At 34.8% G+C, this 23,293-nt stretch overlaps 1 protein-coding gene across 2 annotated transcripts in view; it reads right to left on the bottom strand.

The window, feature by feature from the left end:
• Positions 1–2,561: 2,561 nt before the first annotated feature.
• Positions 2,562–23,293, bottom strand: part of LOC134853001 (trichohyalin-like) — a 38,504-nt gene continuing 17,772 nt past the window's right edge. For both annotated transcript variants that reach the window (XM_063868910.1, XM_063868911.1), the window contains 6 exons: positions 21,106–21,997; positions 14,728–14,780; positions 13,628–13,732; positions 10,827–10,975; positions 6,714–7,114; positions 2,562–3,216 (listed from right to left, as the gene is read on the bottom strand). In XM_063868910.1, coding sequence (XP_063724980.1) covers positions 13,685–13,732; positions 14,728–14,780; positions 21,106–21,997 — 993 coding nt within the window. In that variant the 3' untranslated portion in view covers positions 2,562–3,216; positions 6,714–7,114; positions 10,827–10,975; positions 13,628–13,684. The remainder of the gene's footprint in view (positions 3,217–6,713; positions 7,115–10,826; positions 10,976–13,627; positions 13,733–14,727; positions 14,781–21,105; positions 21,998–23,293) is intronic.

The following is a 23,293-nucleotide window of genomic DNA, read 5'->3' as shown; positions in this document are numbered from 1 at the left end:
AAACGATCAGTAATGGATTAATTAGTTACCACGAACCTATCTGACATAAGAAAAGATAGCCAAAAGACAATTGGAAACGATTCAACGCAAGTATACAAAAAAACGCTGATTTGTCTTCTGAACACTTCAACTTCCGAAGCACTTTTTCGAAGAATTTATGATTGATACTTTTTTTGATAAAATCAACTCAATTTGAACATAGAGACGAAGCTGCAGTTTCGCATATACGAGCAGCAGCTTTAAAATGCACAAAATCTCTACATGTGATAATTTGGAATGTATTAAACCAAATTGTGAACAAAAATTGCATTTTAAAATCTCGCAAGGTAAATCAAATTGGAAATTTTCTGAAAAGGATTTAAATTATCATACAGTTGTATGAAACAACTAGCTTTTTCGTTTCAATTGATGAAATAAAAAACCATCAACTATGTTAATCTATTACTAATCAGAAGTCGAAGGACTTGGCAAAATACTGGTAATACAGCCAACCGTTTGAAATATGTCACCAAAAGTAGCACTTTTATTTGCAAGTTAGGTTTGAAAAGTTGCATCGTACTATCACACTACGCTATGCTTGTGTAAGAAACTGGATCAAGTAGTTTTTTTTAAATCTGAGAGTTCAAACCCAATCGAGAGTAGAAGTGGCCTTTTAATTTGAGCCCGATAGTTATATTTGTGCCTGAACCAATTTCCTGGAAAAAAATATCACGACATATAAACGAGTCACAACTACGTTGAACGACTCATAATAGCATGACGAACAGACGGAGTACTCTATTAGAAATTAGTTGAGTTAGAAATCTAGTCCCATCTCAAAATACACAAGTGGTTTTTGAAGTGCACTAAGGCGTGAAATGAATCTTACTATTTTGAGCATTTTTGTTTTCCTGTAAAAAAAATCTATTATCAATTCGTGCATTATCACCTAATTTTTTTTAACAACAATTTGCATTCCTAATTTAGGAAAAAATATTACTTTGAGATTGGTGAACTTTGACCTAACATAATAAAGGGGTAGTCAAAACCAATAAAAATGTTTCTGAACGTGAATGAATGAACTAATAAAGAACAATGACGACCAAAAATATCGCTTCATGTAGAGAATACATGAACACTTCTGCGAATCGTGCAGATTTTAGCAAACGTTCGTTTTACTAGCGCGGATATAGCTAAATGAAAATATTACCTAATAATGCGCGCTCTAAAACTAAAAAAGCACTGATTCTTTATCACGAGGCGTGCAAGCTCACAAGTGTAAAAAAGAACAATTTATACTTTATGGTACTTTGTTTGTTTATCTCGAAACTAACTAGCTTTCGACTCAAATGCAGTAATATGAATGCCACTGGTTCAGTTAATTAGTATTCAATTCATTGAACTGGAAAAAATTAGAATATATATATATATATATATATATATATATATATATATATATATATATATATATAGGTCTATACGGGAATAACAACCCGCTTTAATTCGCACTTAAATTCATTTTAACACACAGCCGAATCAAGGGGTTTAGAATCAACTATGGTCAGCTTCAAGAATCGGCCATTGGATTTGTTGGAAATCAAGAAACTTCACACTCGACAAGCTGAAAAATTAGTTGGATATTAAAATTTACTCCAAAATAATAGTTTTAGCATCGTGCTATTTGTTCTGTGGCTAATCAAAATGAGGTAGATTGATATGAACCAACAGACAGTTGGAAAAGAGTCAATGAACGCAAATAAAAAAAACACGGACTTATTTTTCGAAACGAAATATTTAACTTTCGAAATTCAATCAAACTTCAACTTGCTTAAGAAAAAATGGATGCCCTAGAAGCTCTTTGAAATTCTAGAACAATTTAACATTCGAATTTTTTGATAAAAATAACTCAATTTGAGAAAACTGGGTCAAAACGAAAAAATTATTTCGCTGGGAAATCTTTTCTTTCCATTTCCCAAACTAGAAGTCGATCAGGTTTGTTGTGACCTTTACACTTTAGCTGTTCGATAGTGCAGTTTGCCTTTCCTTTAACAAAAGAAATAAACTGAACTTAAAAAGAAATCAAAAGTCAAACCACGAAAAAGTAAATGTGAGCCTGAATTAGTTTTCTAACTTTTCGTGCAATAGAAACTAAAAAAAAAAATCATCGCGACCTATATAATAGCCTGAACTACGTTCATCGACTCTTAAATTGGGACCAAAATTCACAGCGGAAACAATTCCCTTTTAAATTTTGAGACCGACATTTTATGTTGCTTTTCCAGAATACTATGAGGAATAAAATGATGTTCCATGTACAAAAATTTGATAAATAGCACGAAATAAAACTATTCTTATAATTTCATATTTTTATCTAAAAGCAACATAATTTATTATCTGTTTTGAGCTTTTTAGTTATAAATTTATTCAACTGTTCACAGTCTAATTGAACGTGACTGCAAAAAAATCGGAAGCAGCAGCGTTCTCGACAACAGCAGAACAAATATTTACATTAAGATTTTACATAAATAACAATCTCTTCAACTATTCCCCCTCTACCTTTAGTACCTAATAACGAACCCCCCTCCCCTTTATTTAGTTGGGGAAATAGTTAAAGAGATCCGCAATAACATTATCAAGCCCATGGCATTTGTTTCTTTCACTATTACTTTCCTCGGTATTTCCATTTAAATTACTTTAATACCCTTAATAAATTATTCAGATTATAAATATATTTGATACAGAAATCTTCATTTTCATTTAACAAATCTATTGTCTTTCTAAAAAATAAATTATGTATTTATGATTAAGCTGGTGATAGCGATCATTAAATGCACAAGGATAATTCTAGCACCAAAAAAGTGTTTACACTCAAATACTATCAACTAGTTTGTAATAGGAAAATATGTCCAAGTGTGTTTTAAATTAATTTAATTTGCTTTTTTTCTGTTCATCAATTATAGCTGATCATTATTAACCTCGGAGTCCATTTCTTCTTCCTCTTCTTCGTTCTTGCTGGTGGCACTACTGAAGTGAGGCCACGAGCGGAAAAAGAGGTGCAGTTTCCTCCTGTGGAACACGTGGTAGTGCCACTCAGCCCCCTTCCTCGAATGGAACTGCTTCCCACACTCCATGCAAGCCCACATGTCCCTAACCTTTTCCCCGTCCTCCTTTCTAACAGGGAAAACCCCCTCACAATGCTGGCCACTTTGTCCGTCCTGCACAGATTCGCCACTCCAGCTGAAAGCAGACAAGGAAACCATAGCCAGGAGACGGCTCGAAGACCGTTTACGAAAACATAAACAGATATCAAATATGAACCCATAATGAAATAAAACGAATACAAATCACTTCTGAGCTTTTAGTTTCAATCATTATTAATTTTTTATCATTATTAAACTAACCTAATTTGAGAAAACTGGATTAAAAAGTGATTTTTTTATTGCGCTGGGATTTCTGAAAGTTAAAATACCGTTTTTTTTTAAATTAAATTCACTCACATTTGTCAAAATACAGTATAACTTGCATTGCCTTTAACTCAAAAAAGTGAGCTCAAAAACAATTCAAACTCAAACCGCGAAAAAATTAAATCTGAACAACAATTTTAAAAAGCTTACCTGGAACAACAAAAATTCTTTGACTTCTTTTTTAACCTTAAAAATACCAAAAAATGAAAAAATCACTTCATTCACCAATAAAAAAAGCAACGCCAACATCCAGTTGAAAAAGAATCAATGAAGGCAAGTGAACAGAAATAAAATACTGACTTGTTTTTCGAAAAAATTTGAACTTTCGATTTTCAAAGAAAAAACAGATGTCCTTCAAGCCCTTTAAATTTCAAGAACAATTTATGATTGAAACTTTTTAGACAAAAATAATTGAATTAAAAAAAACTGGATTGATATGCAAAGTTTTTATTCCGCTGGAAATCTAAAAATTAAATTACACTTTGGAAACTAGAAATAGTTCACAAATTTTGCGCAATTCCACGTTCGTATTTGGAGAAGGCTATTTACGTAACTTTCAACAGATGAATTTCAATGGACTCAAAAAGTGCATAAATACCTAAGTGCATTCATAAATGCTGTAATATGTATGAAGGCACATCTGTAGTTATTACAGCAATTAAGATTGTTTTCGTGAAAAAAAAATCACCAAGACCTATAGAAGAGACTTCCCTACGTTCATTACTTAAAATAAATTAACTGAAATTAAGCAGAAATCAAATCTCAAACCGCGAAAAACCAAGTTTGAGCGTGAAAAAAAATTACATAAGTTTTTCCTTAATAAAAAAATCACCAAGATCTACATAAGAAAGACTATTCACTATGTTCATGACTCTTGAAGAAAATTTCGGTTGCTATGCACGCAGCACAGAAAGTACTGGTCAAAACTATTTTAAAAAACAAAAATAAAACACTTTTTGTTTTCAAATTCGAGTCGTTCGTTTTGCGCCGTGTCGTAGAGGAACTCAAATAAAATCTTTGGCAAAAAATCTTTGGAACCTAATTACATGCACCAATTTCAATACGAAAAAATATCTTCCAATTATAACACAAAACAGTCCGTCCAGGATCGACCCCTGTATCTTTTCTCTTCGCAGCATGGACTCTACTACGTCTACATCAAATCGCCTCAAGTAAAAAACCAAACTTGAATTGATTTAAGTCAAAATATCAAAATATCAGTAATTTGTGAGCAAATAAATAGTTATCTACGGCTAAAGAATCAAGCTTTTCGAAGCTTATTTAATAACTTTTCAATTTCTACAAGATACTCGCTGGCTTTACTCGCTTAAATTAAAAAAAAATCATACCGTTTTTTCTCAACACGGAAATTCTTTTGAATTGTATTACCAATCGAATCAAGGCTGAAAAAGCTGTAAGGGGAAAATGCAACAACACGAAAACAGAAAAAGGAAGCACGAAAACAGAAAAAGAAACTCTACCTATCAAAATCCTCGAAAACATTCTACCTTAAGAATCATGAAGTCGGCTTACATTCGCTACTCTATCAATTAATTTAAACCAAACTAATAACAACAACAAACACCCAAAAACTCAATAACCTATACCTGAAAAACTACAAATCATACCTTAAGCCCCTCTGACCCCCTTAAGCTTTCCAGCGATCTAGCAAAGGTCAATTACACAAAAAAAAACGAGAACTAGTTGATCAAGTAAACTACTTTACAAACCAATGATTGCCGGTTGATCTGCAAGTAACAGTGATAAAACCACAGAATTTCAACACAGAGGCGAGGCTGCGCTTCTCAAATACTAGCGAGAACACGACTAAAAAGCAGCTGTCTAAAGTGAAAAAGAAAAAAGTAGAAACAAGCCTCGAATTAGTAAAAATTCGGTTACGTCTCGGATTCGAACCTATGACCCAATGCGCCCTAAATAATATGAGTATCACGCACTAACCACTCGGCCACGGACGCTTAATTAAAAACAAATACTAGCCACAAATGTAGCAGAGAACAGATGCTATGTAATTTCCAATGCTACAGTGAAATTTCTATATAAGCGAACTCTTTTAATGAACATTTTTATTGGCGTGTTAGGCTTAAAAAAAGAAGGTCCGTACTGATACACTAACGCTCGCAAGCTCGTTAGTGTGAACAAAAAAATACTAAGAAGAAATAAGGAAAACTTGATCAGATGCTTTTTTCAATTTACCTTTTCGATACACAATGTTACTTTTCAGGCAGTAGATGACTCAACTCTGAAAATATGTTTTCCTTATTTTTCTAAATACCTTAGAAAAATAAGTAAAACATGATCAGATGTTTTATCAAATTTATCTTCTCGATATAAAATGTTTCTTTTTAGGCAGCAGATGATTCAGTTCGATGATAAGCGACAAATAAAAAACAGACAACAGACAGCTGGTAAAGAGTCAATGAACGGAAGAAAACAGCAAACTGACTTGAATTTCAATTTAAGAATTATATGGCCGTCAAGCTCTTTGAACTTCAAGAATAACTTATGATTGGCACTTTTTCTGGAGAAACTGGATCAAAGGAAAATCTACTTTCGAAAAAAAATTCGATGAAAAAATATACATTCTTAGAGCTCTTAGAATTTCAACAACAAGTTATGATTGACACTTTCTTGATACAATTGACCCAATTTGAGAGAAATGGATCATTAGATAAAAATTTTATTTCGCTAAGAAATCTGATAATTAAATTCCATTTCCGAAATATTAATTAGATCACTTTTTTGTGACCTTTACATTTTCGCTGTTCAATATGGAGTTTGCAATCCTTTCAACAAAAGAAATAAAGTGAACTTAAAAAGAAAAACAAAAACTAAAACGGGAAAATCAAAATTGAGCGAGAACTTTTTCTGAAAAACAACTCACAAACACCTACTCACTACGTTTATTATATGGCCGTCAAGCTCTTTGAACTTCAAGAATAACTTATGATTGGCACTTTTTCTGGAGAAACTGGATCAAAGGAAAATCTACTTTCGAAAAAAAATTCGATGACTTTTTTTGTGACCTTTAGCACTGTTGCTGTTCGATAGCGGAGTTTGCCTTCTTTCAACAAAAGAAACTGACCGAAATTAAAGACAAATCAAAAGTCAAACCGCGAAAAATCAAGTTAAACATTCTTTGAACACTTGTATACGAATGCACTCAGTCCAAGTCTTTTCAATATTGTATCTGTAATTAAATTGAAACATCTAGTGTTGAAATACAAATTCGAACCCAACAAACGGACTAACCCCTCTGCACAAAGACCGAGTGGGTCATGCTTTGATACATTGGACAAAGAAGCAACTGAATGGCTCCCCGCAACCGAATCATCCGCGCATGCCTCACACTTCTGATGGGCATCATGTCCACATCTTCTTTTCTCTTTGCCTTCTATTTTGTCGGTATTAGACAGCACCGTTGCCAGCTCTTTTTTCTCGTCCATGCTCACTTGAGAACTGCGGGTAACTCGAGACAATGCGCGTCTGGGGTTGGCCCAAAAAGCTCGCAGTGCTGAGATGTGTTCGCTCCCTGTCTCTTGTCCCTCCAACCCACTCACAACACCAACCACAGAGTCTGAAGAGCAGTCGGTGGCTCGATCAACACACAGGACTGTTCCAGAAGATCCTGCTGATACCGGGTAGACATTCGACTGAAACTCAGAGACAGGTAACCTTAAGGAGAAACAGTTGATGTAGTCAACGGACATTCAATAATACATCTAAGGGATAACATATTTGATGTCTTAAAAAGCACCAGTATACAGAAATTTCCATGAAACTAAAAACAGGGCAGATGTTTTCTTTTGGAAAAATATCATCAAAACTTATATCAGCAAGACGTGAAAATATGAAAGCACACCCCGACATCTCTTTCTGCTATAGAAAACACAACTTCTGAGACATATGACTGAAGGACAAACAATTTCACCAACCAATGCAAAATAGAAACAAGGATAGCCGGTTGCTGTGCGAATAGCACAGAATGTTCCGACCACATTCGTAAAAAACTACAAAAAAAAACTTTTTTCTACCTTTAAATTAGCGACGTTTGTTTTGCGTGATGCGATTACAGAAACTTAAAAGCGCGTAGAAAATTATTGAATAAAGGCATTAAAAACTACAATTTTCTTCAAAAATTAAATAACGAAAAACCGAAAACAAAAACAAATTTAATCTGTGTGAAAAATTTCTTGGCCAGGAAGCGCTTAATGAAGCTTCAAAAACTGGTTTTCATTTAAGCCAAATCAAGCTTTTTTTTAGCCTAAGAGGCCAATATTTAAATACATTCAATGAATATTTTATATATTCAACGAACGGTAATTGATCCCTTTGGAATAAAACTTGAAAAATTCATACGGTTTTTCTCAAAACTGAGAAAAATTGTTGGACTTGTTTAAACTGTCGCTCTCATCACTACTGAAGGGCTTTAAAATTATATATCTTTCGACCTATTCCGATGATTAATTGTAGCACCTGATTTGGAAAACAAAAAGAAGTATTTGTAGTACCTGCGTGGAAAAAAAACAAACACACCCGAATACGAGGTTCCTCCACATTTCAAGGGTTGATTGGCATAGGAGCAGTCTTATTTCAATAGATAATTTATCAACTAACTCGACTTTTTACACAAGCAAGTATTAACTGTACACGCAAGAGTTACGACTTTCCACTCTTATGAAACGCATATCAACAGGATACAGGTTTACCGAGCACGAAAACATCATGTTAGGATCAAAACAACCCACTATAAAAATCACAGATCACAGTCCGATAAATTCTCTCTGCATAAAAACTCAAACCCTAAAGAAAATTAATGAAATTCAAATGCTGATATTTGATTTTAATATAGGGAAAAATTGGTACTACCAGATACACTAAAAAGAGACCTCACAAGTGGTAATATAAAGAAAAATGGTTTAAGTCTAAGACTAGGATGCAAAACGCAGTAGAGGTAGCCACTAAACAATTCGCTTATACATTGAACACCAAACAAAACAATATAAGGATGGCCTCAGAATTTAAAAAAACTCTATAATCACCTTGGATTCAAGGCCAGTAGCAACAAAAACAAAACAGATAAAACCAAGTCGAATTTCCAAAGACAAAAACATCAAGTCGAAAAAAAACCTTCTGTAACCAAAAGATAACAGATATTATAAAATCCAGGATTGTTTGAAGTTTGACACCCTGCAGATTACGATGTTTCGAACAACAAAATTACAAAACATATTTCTCACCGCTTCAAAAAATAAACTCAGTAATTAAATAACTGAAATCATGGCATCAAAAAGACAGAACCAAACGAAGCAGATACAAGACCATTATGAAAAACGAACAAGATAAAACTCGCAGAACTATCATTTCCAAATGTATATTGGTTAACTGAACTAAAACAAAAATTTCAAAATTGAAAAACAATGATAGCCGGTTACTGTGCAAGTAGTACATGATGATCCGACAAGATTTTTGCATTTTCGTAATTTTTTCTTTGTGATGTGATTCAAATATCTGATGTAAACTTATAATTTAGGCATATTCGAGAGTCATGCTAATAGAGGCAAATTGGCCAAAAATTTTGTAGAAAAATGACTGGAAAAACAAGAAACTAAAAAATCAAGTTTTTAAAAAAAAATTAGAGTTGATTTGTTTGGTTCGATAATGGCAATAAAAAATTTCAAAAATCAAGTTTAATTGCTGATAACTGAGTTTTGAGGGCTTAAATTAAGCATAAATAAGGTGTTGTAGGCCTGCTCGCTCGCTTTATTCGCTCGAAATTGAAACAAAAATCAAACATTTTCAACCCGCTTTTCTCGATACTGAGAAAAATTTTTGAAAACTTTTAGAGCCATTCGAATCACGACTGAAAGGGCTTCAATTTGGTATATCACTAGACCCATTCTGATGATTATTTTTGTTACCTGATTTTGCGAGAAAAAAAATAATCCCAAAAACACAGTTCCTCTACATTTTTCAAAAAGTCGAAACAATGACGACCACCCGAATGTGAAAAAAACACATAAGTTCAAGACTACTAGAACCACTCATATTCTTCAACATCGTGTAACAACTGCCAAATATCTTCGTGGACAAAACAATCAAATCCATTATTAAAAAAAAAACATAGCCAACTGAGAGTTGAAAACGAGTAATGAACACCAGGAAACAGAAAAAAATTGACGTGTTTTTCGAACAACTTACACTTTAGAATGTTAAAGAAAAATATACATCTTTAGAGCTCTTAGAATTTCAACAACAAGTTATGATTGAAACTTTCTTGATACAATTAACTCAATTTGAGAAAAATGGATCATTAGATACAAATTTTATTTCGCTAAGAAATCTGATAATTAAATTCCATTTCCGAAATAATAATTAGATCACTTTTTTGTGATCTTTACATTTTCGCTGTTCGATATTGGAGTTTGCAATCCTTTCAACAAAGGAAATAAAGTGAACTTAAAAAGAAAAACAAAAACCAAAACTGGAAAATCAAAATGGAGCGAGAACTTTTTCTGAAAAACAAATCACAAACACCTACTCACTACGTTCATTACTCTATAGAAAATCTTCCTCAATTTATTTCGGAAATTTATTTTCAGCAGCTAAAGTTTGGACTACTTTAGAAAAATTTTAAACATTTGAATCATACCATGTGCCATCACCTTGAATGGATTTGAAAAAAATTGCTCCAAATGAAATTCTGCTTTTAAAATGTCTTCAGCTAACTGAGCACTATAGAAACAAAAAAAATTGAAACCATGCCTTCGAAAAAAACTGAAAAAAAAGTAACAAAAAAGTTTTTCTTTTCAAACTGAAAGTTTTAGCCTGTATTCAAAAAAGCATTTAAAAAAAAGTGTATAAAAAGCGTTTGAACGTGTTACGTTCTTCGAATTGAATTAATCAAATAGGCCAATAAAAATTGGGCCAAAATCAATTAAGCCTACAAAAATGAACTCTAGATACAGTAACTACATGTTTTAAACATGCAATGTGCTGAAAATGGAGATCTTGAAATTGGAAAAATTCTTTACGGGAAAAAAGTTTAGTAATCGATTGCAATACCCTTGTTCACAGCAAGGGTAATGAGTTTAAAACCTAATAGCAAAAGGTCAACCGTTTAGTAAATAATCACGCTCGAACACAGTACGCTACTGCTTGTTTTAATATTTAGGCATTCATGTTTTGTTCTAAACTCTCAGGAAAAATATACATTAAAGTATTATAAAAATTAAGCTAAGTTAGAGTATATAGAATATGTACAAAGAAGTTTTAGTAGCAAGAGCTACAACCAAATTTATATTGCTGCGACAGGATTCTCATACCATTCTCTTCAGTATGCTCAATTATTGAATATCTCCTAACCTCTGCTGCAGGTGAGCGTTGAGATGAATTGCCAACCATCAGGGTATCAGGGTCAGAGAGAACATCCGATCTGCACTTCAGCTTCTCTCTCCTTTTATCACGCGACACTTTTTCTCCACAACGCCATTGATGCCTCACAGGAGACGAATCTACAAACAGCAAATACAGGGCGTCCCAAAAAAAACAATGGAAATATCTCGACAACTACTCGGTCGATTTTCTAGATTTTGCACACGCACAAAGCGATCTAAAAACACGTTAATCAGTGATTCCTAAAACTTCGTTGAACATGGGAAAAACCTAACATGTTTTTTCACTCTAAAGAAGGTGGAACCTATTTTCTGAAACACTCCTAATTTTACTAATAATTCGTAGGATCTGGTAAGGCCAAAAATATAAGAGTATTAAAACACAGAGGCGAAGCTGAGCTTCGCACCACTCGCGATACAAAACAAAAAAGCCGCTGGAAAAACAAGCCAAGACAATAGAATGTAAAATTCGCACCAAAAGAAAAAATAACAAGTAGTAACAAAGCCGAAAACACCTTAGCAGACACTCTTTAAGCTGAAAAAAAATCAACAAGACTTAAAAAAAATTTTAAGTCCCCTCACCCTCCACACCCACGCACACGCGCGCACACACACGCACACACACACCCACACGCACACACACACACACACACACACACACACACTTTATTCGCCCCTCAAATGAAAAAAATGAGGCGACTAAGCCGACATCGACATAACAGGCCGAAACCTATTTAGCCGATAAGGAACAGAAAATTCAAAAAATTCAAGACTAAAAAAAATTGTTAGGTCCCCTCGCCCTCAAACACACGCACAAAAAAAACTTTTTCAATCCTCGAACGACGCAATATAATGACACTCACTCGAAATATTATAGACGGAAACTTTTAAAGCAGAACAAAAAAGCCGACAAAAATTTTGAAAAATTAAGACTACTTTAGAGTTATTAAGTCCCCCTCACCCTCCAAACACACACGCACATTAAAAAATTTTTTGCTCGTCGAGCGATGCAATATGAGGCCACTAAGCCGAGATGATATCGACCAAAACTTATTAGGCCAAAAAAATCAATAATTTTAAGACTTTTTAAAAGTTATATAGTTCCCCTCACCCTCAAAACACACACACACACACATACACAAAATTTTTTGCTCGTCGAACGAGAAATATGCGGCAATTAAGCCGATGTAATATAGGCAAAAAATCTATCAGGCCAAGAAGAAAACGAAAAAAAAACATGAGCATTTAACAAATCGAGTCGCTAAAATTACTAACTACATTTCAAAAAATTGAAACAGGGCAGCTATTTAAAATCCCAACAAGCACAACATATATCTGTAGCGATTAGTTGGTTATTTGTAGCGGTAAATTGGTTGCTAAGAGGCTTCCTTGTAGCTCTCATCTACTTGAATAATTGATGTTTTCCTATTTTAAAATTATTTTTTTAACCTAGAGATTGCGAATGCAAATTATTTCGTGCAGTTCTTCCACTATTTTTTCGACAGATATGCTAGCATTGATAGACAAGATACACATACTGTATTCATTTGGAAAATATCTCTATTATAACTCATATTTGGATAACTTTTCTTGTTCCAATTTTTGCATCCTTTCATTACTCATTATCGCAATCTGAACTTAAAGCCAGACCAACAAAACAAAAATGAAATATTTCTGAGTTCTTTAGCAAATTAACCTAAATGACAACCTAGCAACCATAATATAGCTTTAGAAGTCAAAATATTTCTAAAATAATATAACATATCATCAAGATTTTCCTTATATCTTTATAGTTACAACTACATAGTCTATTTATAAATTCATATCACTCATCAATTTACTTGTGTCTTATGATCCACACTCCAATCCTATCAACAGGACCCAGACTAATTAATTCAAATCATCAATTTTTGATTTTGAATTCTCATTTTTTATTGAGTCAAACAGTATCTAATTACTCTTCGGAGTATTCACTTTACCCACATCTTTTAATTGACCCAGGACGGAACCAACTTGAAGAATAGTTACTTCATTATATTATCAACCTAGTGAATCAATCCACAAGTCAGGTAAAAGAAATTGGTTCCATTTAGTGTAAAACCCCTTTCTAGAACTTAGCGACCAGAAATAAATTTTAGGAATCACAAGTTTTTAAAATAACATAAGATTTCATCACGGCGTTTCTTGGATCTATATATTTGTTCTTCTCGCCCGAAAATATGTTCACGTCAACCATCACTTCAAATGCGTCAAACGACCCACTGGTTTATTTTCACCCTCCTTGCCTATAAAAAAGAGCCTGGAATAATTAAGATTTGATATTGGATACTCAAAAACTAACAGTTTTAAATTAAGTTAAACAGTGTCTATCGACTCTATGAGACGATTCACCTCACCCCCACTTGGTAATTGAACCAAGATAGAAAGTAAGACTAGTAGTGTTAAAATAGATCTCATCCGTTCGTTCTATACTGGTGACCTGTGAAAAAAACTTGCTAACCTATAGTGAGCTGCATTCCTTACAAGTGAAAAGCCTAAAAAATTAAACGCAGAAGATTCGACTTTTGAGGATTAAAAAATTGATATTACTTTTAGTTAGACAAGATTCAGCGTTTTCGTTTTAGAAACTCAGCATCTTGGAAGAAAAAAATAGATTATCTAACAGTTTTTGAAACAAAAAAATGACACAATCTTGAGTGAAAAAAAAAGAGGAGAGATGAATGATTTGGTTGTCTTTAAAAGTAGCTGATATGAGAGAAGTGAATGACCAACTGTAGCATCTGTCGGTGGGACGTGGGGTCTCATCCATGTACGTGATTTCCGGCGGTCTCACCCACGAGATTGTCTCCATACTCGCCTTAGCTGTCGATGAGCAGTCTAAACACAGGATCGATTAGATGTGCTTCTGAAATGACAGTTTGCAGGTGAAAAGTCAAAAACTAAAATGAAAACAGTCAGGCAATAGACAATTGCAATGCAGTTAGGATCAAACTAACGAACTTCCCTTTCCCGGCCCCCACCTACGCGACTCCAATGTTTTGACTTTAAGTTTGCCCCAATCGATTGCGTGTACACATAACACGACTAAATTCATTCCAATATAAAAATACAACTCGGATTGAAAATCTCCATTTGGTCAATTGGGAGGGTGGATGTTAATTTGATCCCGAAACAGTCCTTTTGAAATAGCATAGTACAGTGAGCGTGGAAAGTTAAGTGATAAATTTTACATGGTATGCCAAACTCTTGTTTCACACACAGCATTGTCAAGGCCAGAACGATATGGTCAACACCACAACATATCATACATGCAACACCACATTTTAGTCTTTTTACATTCTGTTACACCATGGTAGCGCAAATCTTATTTACTCGTCACTTGTTTTAAAAAGTAAACACTTTTCCAAATTACCCCCGATAGATTCACATGATACCATTTTCATGCAAACACATAGAAATTTAAAAATGTCGAAGTCCTTCCAGTCGTTATTAAGATTCAAAGCAACTAATGATTCACAAACAGTTCTCTCAGAAATTAGGATGTACCCCCATGCAATTGAAGGTCTTCGTTTTTAATATAACAGTTTTTGTTGCTTTATTTGAATAAATTTAAGAGCGCCTATGCTTTTCCCCCTTAATTTAAAATATATATTTAACATAACTTTTGCTAAGATGACTGTGGTCGGAACATTATATGCTAAGTTTATAGCATGGATATCATTCTGATTGAGTATTGATTAAGGCTAGGAGAAGGTGAATGGTTAAATGGCTAAACCAGTCAATCCGTAATAAACCATGCAATGCATTCAATACAATAAAACACAATACAAACCAATTAGTTGATCCGTAGGAACCAAATCAAGTTTACTCACCCACATTTCAGAAGCTGCCAGCAATGCAATAGTTCTATCGAACAATCGCATAACTAAAAATTGACAAAAATTCAAACCATCAACATTCATTTATTTTAAATTTTGCGACGGCTAATTTGCTTCCGTTTTTTTAGGCTTACTGTTTTGATTTTTAGAGCTATCCACAAATCCCAAACAAAAAAATCTTTCTATCCACTACAGGTGCAGTTTCGAGACCAATGCTTTGGTTCAATTCAGCTAAAACTATAATTGAGACAGCTTTAGGTCTTATCCACAATTATTGAAACCATTGAACAGTATCAATAAGTGAACCTCAGAGTTATTAATTGCCAGCAAATAGAATCTACGTAGGAGTGAAACTAATCAATACACGATATTTTATCCTTTTCAAACGTATCTCAATCCATTTAGCCCTGTATTTCAATAGTTACGCAACGTCGAAACGTAAGTTGCATATGTTAATGGTAATGCATAGTATTGCAAGGCCTTTTAGATACTGTGGGATTATTGTCTCTCAAGGAAGTACTGAAAATAGGAAAACTGAAATACATTAAAACGCCAAACCGCCGAAAAAAATTTAATTCAGCGGTTTTTCCATTGGTACAACTTTTTGAAAACTGGTATTTTTGAAAAAAAAATCCAAAGCGTCAAAAAAAATTACAAACCGATTCCATTTATTCCCATAGTACTTGTTTTTATCAAACATCAATTTCTAGCTTTTTCAGCGACGGATACCACACTAATGCACTGCCTCATTTTCAGCTCTTAAAAACCTCATGCTCGCTATCAACTGCTTTAAGCTGGGGTACAGATCCCGCGAATGTCCATAAAAACTCATTTGCTGTTCCATTGTTTACAATATGCGAAATCATTCACTTCTCAAGGAAGCAAACGTCACAACGCAACAAAGGACAGCAATTCATAGCAAAATTCATCTAAACAATCATAGCATTGAAAGTCAATATATTCAAGCTTGTCACGCACCTCCGGTGCTTCGTCGAATTTTTGAAAACTATAAAAACGGCATATTTATTGTAAACACAATTTGGTTTGGAGGCAAGATTCGCAATGCTTGAGATTAATCTGACAACCAGGGTGTCTCACTTTCAGGATGCAAATTTGAAATTTTGTGTACATTTTTTTTCAAATCTCTGAAATTTATAGAAAATAATTTGAAAAACGTAAAGAAACTGAAGGAATTTGAGCTGTCGCAATTGAACACAAGGTTTGCAACCCCTGAGAGTACCCTCAAAGTACCCAAATACAGGGTTGAGAAATTCAAACTTCGAAGTTTTCTGAAAACTATGGAAAAATCATTAACAACTGCGTATCTCGAGAACTACAACGATTTGAGCAGTCAAACTTGGAGACAAGCTTCACAAGCCCTGCAAACACCCTGACAGCACCTCACTATAGAGATGGGAACTTCAAATTTGTTGAAGTTTTTTATATCTAAGTCCTGTGAAAAATTATTGAAAGACATAATAAAACGTCACATCTCGATAATTTAAAGCATTTGAGCAGTCGCATTTGGACATAAGATTTGCAACTCCTAAGAGTGCCCTCACAGTATCCACCTACAGGGTTCGGACTTTCGAGTTTTAGGAATATTTTTAAATTTAAGTAAACCATCTCGTAAACTACCCATCTCTGATTTGGGTATTCATAATTGGAGGCCAAAACCGCAACCCCTAGGAGACCCTGACAGCAATAGTGGGGGTTGCTGATTTTAAACTTGGTGAAATAAACGCTGAATTCAAAAATTGCTTAACCATTGTACGATATAGCTTAGGAGTGAAAAAATTCTTTCGCTTAACATGCAAAATCATATACATACATTTGCATTTAGACATAAACAGAAAGATAGATTTCCTGAAACTATAAAGAAGAAAACGGCATCGACAGAGTAACAACTAAAAATTCTACCAGTGAATCTTCAGTAAAAAAAAGCGAAAAAATCATCTCTGACTTTTTGGATCCGCGATGATTCTGAACGAAATGGCGAACAAACGGAATTTGGAGAAATTCGAGCGACAACAAATTTGTCTTTAGGCGGCCAACGGCTGACAATGATGATTATACACATGTAGTAAAAACACTGACCTTCACGTGACATTTATCTTGGCCTTTAGAAAAAGCCTTTTTAAGCGTTGTGATATGTTGGTCACATTCCGCCTCAGCAGGTTGACTCGGACGAATAGTTTCTGACTCTCAGCTTGATAAGAAAAGCCAAAGACCTTAGCTACAGCATGCGATTTTTGAACAGGGGAGGCGATTGCATAATGAACAATTTGATATATCCTACTGCTAATGTAGCTTTTCAAGCTATGTCATTGTTAAAGTTTGTTTTTAAAATGGATCAAATTGAGCGCGACTATCTTGAAGGTTTCTGTTTTGCTTTAAAAATAATCACAAAAAAAATCCTAACAGCACCCATTAAACTGCTATGACTCATCGGGGGGAAGCTTCGCTTCGCAAAGAAGAGTGAGAACGACAACGCGACAAAGAACAGCAATTCATAGCAAAATTCATCTGAAGAATCATAGCATTGAAAGTCAATATATTCAAGCTTGTCACGCACCTCCGGTGCTTCGAATTTTTGAAAACTATAAAAAACGGCATATTTATTGTAAACAAAATTTGGTTTGGAGGCAAGATTCGCAATGCTTGAGATTAATCTGTCAACCAGGGTGTCTCACTTTCAGGATGCAAATTTGAAATTTTGTGTAAATTTTTTTTCAAATCTCTGAAATTTATAGAAAATAATTTGAAAAACGTAAAGAAACTGAAGGCATTTGAGCTGTCGCAATTGAACACAAGGTTTGCAACCCCTGAGAGTACCCTCAAAAAACCCAAATACAGGGTTGAGAAATTCAAACTTCGAACTTTTCTGAAGTTTGAATTTTTCTGAAAACTATGGAAAAATCATTAACAACTGCGTATCTCGAGAACTACAACGATTTGAGCAGTCAAACTTGAAGACAAACTTCACAAGCCCTGCAAATACCCTGACAGCACCTCACTATAGAGATGGGAACTTTGAATTTGTTGAAGTTTTTTATATCTAAGTTCTGTGAACAATTGTTGAAAGACATAAGAAAACGTCACATCTCGAATATTTAAAGCATTTGAGCAGTCGCATTTGGACATAAGATTTGCAACTCCTAAGAGTGCCCTCACAGTATCTACCTACAGGGTTCGGACTTTCGAGTTTTAGGAATATTTTTAAATTTAAGTAAACCATCTCGTAAACTACCCATCTCTGATTTGGGTATTCATAATTGGAGGCCAAAACCGCAACCCCTAGGAGACCCTGACAGCATTAGTGGGGGTTGCTGATTTTAAACTTGGTGAAATAAACGCTGAATTCAAAAATTGCTTAACCATTGTACGATATAGCTTAAGAGTGAAAAAATTCTTTCGCTTAACAAGCAAAATCATATACATACATTTGCATTTAGACATAAACAGAAAGATAGATTTCCTAAAACTATGAAGAAGAAAACTGCATCGACAGAGTAACAACTATAAATTCTACCAGTGAATCTTCAGTAAAAAAAGCGAAAAAATCATCTCTGACTTTTTGGATCCGCGATGATTCTGAACGAAATGGCGAACAAACGGAATTTGGAGAAATTCGAGCGACAACAAATTTGTCTTTAGGCGGCCAACGGCTGACAATGATGATTATACACATGTAGTAAAAAACTGACCTTCACGTGACATTTAGAAAAAGCCTTTTTAAGCGTTGTGATATGTTGGTCACATTCCCCCTCAGCAGGTTGACTCGGACGAATAGTTTCTGACTCTCAGCTTGATAAGAAAAGCCAAAGACCTTAGCTACAGCATGCGATTTTTGAACAGGGGAGGCGAGTGCATAATGAACAATTTGATATATCCTACTGATAATGTAGCTTTTCAAGCTATGTCATTGTTAAAGTTTGTTTTTAAAATGGATCAAATTGAGCGCGACTATCTTGAAGGTTTCTGTTTTGCTTTAAAAATAATCACAAAAAAAATCCTAACAGAACCCATTAAACTGCTATGACTCATCGGGGGGAAGCTTCGCTTCGCAAAGAAGAGTGAGAACGACAACGCGACAAAGAACAGCAATTCATAGCAAAATTCATCTGAAGAATCATAGCATTGAAAGTCAATATATTCAAGCTTGTCACGCACCTCCGGTGCTTCGAATTTTTGAAAACTATAAAAAACGGCATATTTATTGTAAACAAAATTTGGTTTGGAGGCAAGATTCGCAATGCTTGAGATTAATCTGTCAACCAGGGTGTCTCACTTTCAGGATGCAAATTTGAAATTTTGTGTAAATTTTTTTTTCAAATCTCTGAAATTTATAGAAAATAATTTGAAAAACGTAAAGAAACTGAAGGCATTTGAGCTGTCGCAATTGAACACAAGGTTTGCAACCCCTGAGAGTACCCTCAAAAAACCCAAATACAGGGTTGAGAAATTCAAACTTCGAACTTTTCTGAAGTTTGAATTTTTCTGAAAACTATGGAAAAATCATTAACAACTGCGTATCTCGAGAACTACAACGATTTGAGCAGTCAAACTTGAAGACAAGCTTCACAAGCCCTGCAAATACCCTGACAGCACCTCACTATAGAGATGGGAACTTTGAATTTGTTGAAGTTTTTTATATCTAAGTTCTGTGAACAATTGTTGAAAGACATAAGAAAACGTCACATCTCGAATATTTAAAGCATTTGAGCAGTCGCATTTGGACATAAGATTTGCAACTCCTAAGAGTGCCCTCACAGTATCTACCTACAGGGTTCGGACTTTCGAGTTTTAGGAATATTTTTAAATTTAAGTAAACCATCTCGTAAACTACCCATCTCTGATTTGGGTATTCATAATTGGAGGCCAAAACCGCAACCCCTAGGAGACCCTGACAGCATTAGTGGGGGTTGCTGATTTTAAACTTGGTGAAATAAACGCTGAATTCAAAAATTGCTTAACCATTGTACGATATAGCTTAAGAGTGAAAAAATTCTTTCGCTTAACAAGCAAAATCATATACATACATTTGCATTTAGACATAAACAGAAAGATAGATTTCCTAAAACTATGAAGAAGAAAACTGCATCGACAGAGTAACAACTATAAATTCTACCAGTGAATCTTCAGTAAAAAAAGCGAAAAAATCATCTCTGACTTTTTGGATCCGCGATGATTCTGAACGAAATGGCGAACAAACGGAATTTGGAGAAATTCGAGCGACAACAAATTTGTCTTTAGGCGGCCAACGGCTGACAATGATGATTATACACATGTAGTAAAAAACTGACCTTCACGTGACATTTAGAAAAAGCCTTTTTAAGCGTTGTGATATGTTGGTCACATTCCCCCTCAGCAGGTTGACTCGGACGAATAGTTTCTGACTCTCAGCTTGATAAGAAAAGCCAAAGACCTTAGCTACAGCATGCGATTTTTGAACAGGGGAGGCGAGTGCATAATGAACAATTTGATATATCCTACTGCTAATGTAGCTTTTCAAGCTATGTCATTGTTAAAAATTTTTAAAAAATGGATCAAATTGAGCGGGACTATCTTGAAGGTTTCTGTTTTGCTTTACAAATAATCGCAAAAAAATCGTAACAGCACCCATTAAACTGCTGTGACTCATCGGGGGGAAGCTGCGCTTCGCAAAGAAGAGTGAGAACGACAAAAGAGCAGCAGCTTATAAAGTGAAATTTAAAAAAGTAGAATTAAGCCTAAAATTAGAAAAAAGTTCTGCCTCGCGACGGATTTGAACCTGCGACCAGCGATTACGAATCTCACGTCCTAACCTATCAGCCAAGGACGATTAACAATCGGCAAACACTAGCTTCAAATAAAGCAGAGCACAGATACTGTGAAACTTTCACTGCTACAGACCGTCATTATAGCGATAGTGCCACCAAATTAGCAATTTCATTCTCGAGTTAGGCTGGAAAAAAAGTAGTCATACAAATACACTACGCTCACTAGCTCTCAAGTGTAATTATCAATCGCGGTTTTTTCCACTCCCCTTCCCCACATTTGAATTTCAAGTTTTAAAAACTATTTCAACATTGTCATAATGCAATGAAACTTTGCACTGGCAAAAAAAACCAACAATTTTGAACAGATTTGATCCTCATACTTCTCATCGTGAAACCAGGCATTTAGCCGTTATAACACACCTATTAAAACGGAAAATTTGAAATGTGAGGGAAGTTTTCTTTAAAAATGAGATTTTATTGAAAGTTACTCAGCAAAAAAGTGAACAAATAGTGAAGTTACCCAGATATTGAAAAACTGCGAGCGAAGAGAGTTCGCCGAATATTTCGTTAAACTGATAAAAAATAAAACGAGATTACACTCAAATATTACCTGGCGTCGGTTGCCATGTTGCGCTGATTTCGCTATCTCTCTCTTGCTCTCTTTCTCCCTCCTCGCTGTCACTGGAGAGAATGACGACCTCCACCTTCATCCTGCGCAGAGCTTCCTTGCCCTGCTCCCGTTTCAGCTGATCCCTGTACCTCAGCATCATCGCCCGCAACTCAACCCCTTTGGCCACTGAATCCTCGTCTTCATCCTCTAACTCCTCACACTCCGTCTCCTCCTCTTCTTCTCGGTCTACTTCCGTGTCTTGCTTACCCATTTTTCCTTCTTTTCTGGGACTTGAAATCGCCCACTCTTCTACCTCCGTCTGCTGTACGTGTTCGCAACTCTGCTGTTCTAGCATACTTCGATTTTTTCGCAGCTTCTGATGGTCTTCTATTTTACTAGTTCCCCCCAACTTTCGCTCAGCTCCCAAATGATCAGGAAACATCAGCTGTGGTTTCAAATTTAACATACCTTTCATATTTTGTCTACCCTTGAACATTTCATGTTTTTGTAAACTTTTTTGTTCCTGCAATTTTTGACGCTCTTGCACTTTTTGCAATTTGAGCAACTTTTTTTGTTCTTTTAACTGCTTTTCTTCCAACTTTCGCCGTTGTTTTATTTTCTGCTTTTTTCGTAACTTTTGCCGTTTTCCCAAACATTGTTTTTCTGCCAAATTTCGCTGTTCCTCTAACTGTTGCTCTCTCACCCTTTGCTCCGTTTCCTGATGTAGTTGTATCTGCACTGCTTCTTGTTCTGATAATTTTTGCTGCTTTTTACGTAATTTCTTTTCTAAGCGTGTTAATAACTGAACCTCTTGCCGTTCTGGATTTGGTTTTCTTGCTTGTTTTTGTCGATGTCCAAGCTGTATCTTCTCTGGTATTTCTTTCGGTTCTTCCTGTATTAATTTTGTTCCAGCAACTGAGATCGGATGGATCTTTTATCATGGAGATGGATTAGATTCAGCTTACCATTTGTTTGTAACATTATCTATTTTCGACCAAAGAGGACCGTGCAATTTTTTCATCTATACTAATCTTGATCTCAATTCTACTCTTAATTCCTGGTCTACAAACTACACATAGGCGAAGCAGCGCTTTAAAAACACTTGCGAGAACAGGATCACAAAGCAGCTCTTTCAAGTAAAGAAAAGTAGAAATAAGCCTCGAATTAGCGAAAACTTGGCTACGTGTAGGATTCGAATCTGCGACATACTGCAATCAAGAGATCAAGAGTCTCACGCACTATCCAATCAGCCACGCAAGCTTAACAACCAACAAACAGTAGTCAAGAAACACTAGTCAAGAATAAAGCAGCTACATATGCTAATAACTTGCCAATGCCCAGCAAGAGTGGCACCAATTACAAATAGACTCGATTTTGCAATTAATTATTTGGAATTCAAAAAAAAAATGAAGGCATCCACACTTACGTTGCATGTAACAAATCGCATAGCATAAAGCCACATTATGTATAAATTATGCATATCAAAAAATTTCTGAAATCGAGTTTTCATTATTGTTAAGTTGTTTGAAAAAAATCAATTTTCACATTCGAATAGTAATAACTTAACAGAGTTCATGCATTTTAAATTCATCAAAGGAACCGAAAAAGTGATTTGCTTCAGTCATCATAACAATAATGAAAACTCGATTTCAGAAATTTTCTGAATTAAAAATGCTTCAACTGTGTTAAGTTATTACTATTCGTTATTACTATTACTTGTCTCTTCGCAAATCGAGACAAACTTTCGCCATTTACTAATGGAAATCGGTTCTCTTTATTTTGCTCTCTCTATTTAAACAAACTTAGCTAATTCTTATTTTATTTGCTGAGCGTATTACGGATTGAGTCATCCTTTAATCCTGCATAAATTACCTGCAAATTGAACTAGATTTCTGCAATTTCGCACGCAGTTGGAGCAAAACCAGTAACATTAGTTCAGCGGCACTCAGAAATAATTTAACACCGAAAAAAAAAATTACGGTTATTTCTTGGATGTTACCGTAGAAAACTCAAAGAAAAAACGATGGAAACGGGCAACGAAGCTAACGAATCGACATCAGAAATGTTAATATCCAAGGAATAATTGACCCTTCGAATGTTACGACCCTTTCATTTGCGCAAAAAACGGCTCAATCAGTGACGCAAAACGAAAAGAAGTATTCTAAAATTGAATTTGTTCTGCCATTTA

The sequence above is a fragment of the Symsagittifera roscoffensis genome, chromosome 8, assembly GCF_963678635.1.
Source record: "Symsagittifera roscoffensis chromosome 8, txSymRosc1.1, whole genome shotgun sequence".
Lineage (NCBI taxonomy): Eukaryota > Metazoa > Xenacoelomorpha > Acoela > Convolutidae > Symsagittifera > Symsagittifera roscoffensis.
Note: the sequence above shows the minus strand (reverse complement) of the source record. Positions and strands in the feature narration are given on the sequence as shown.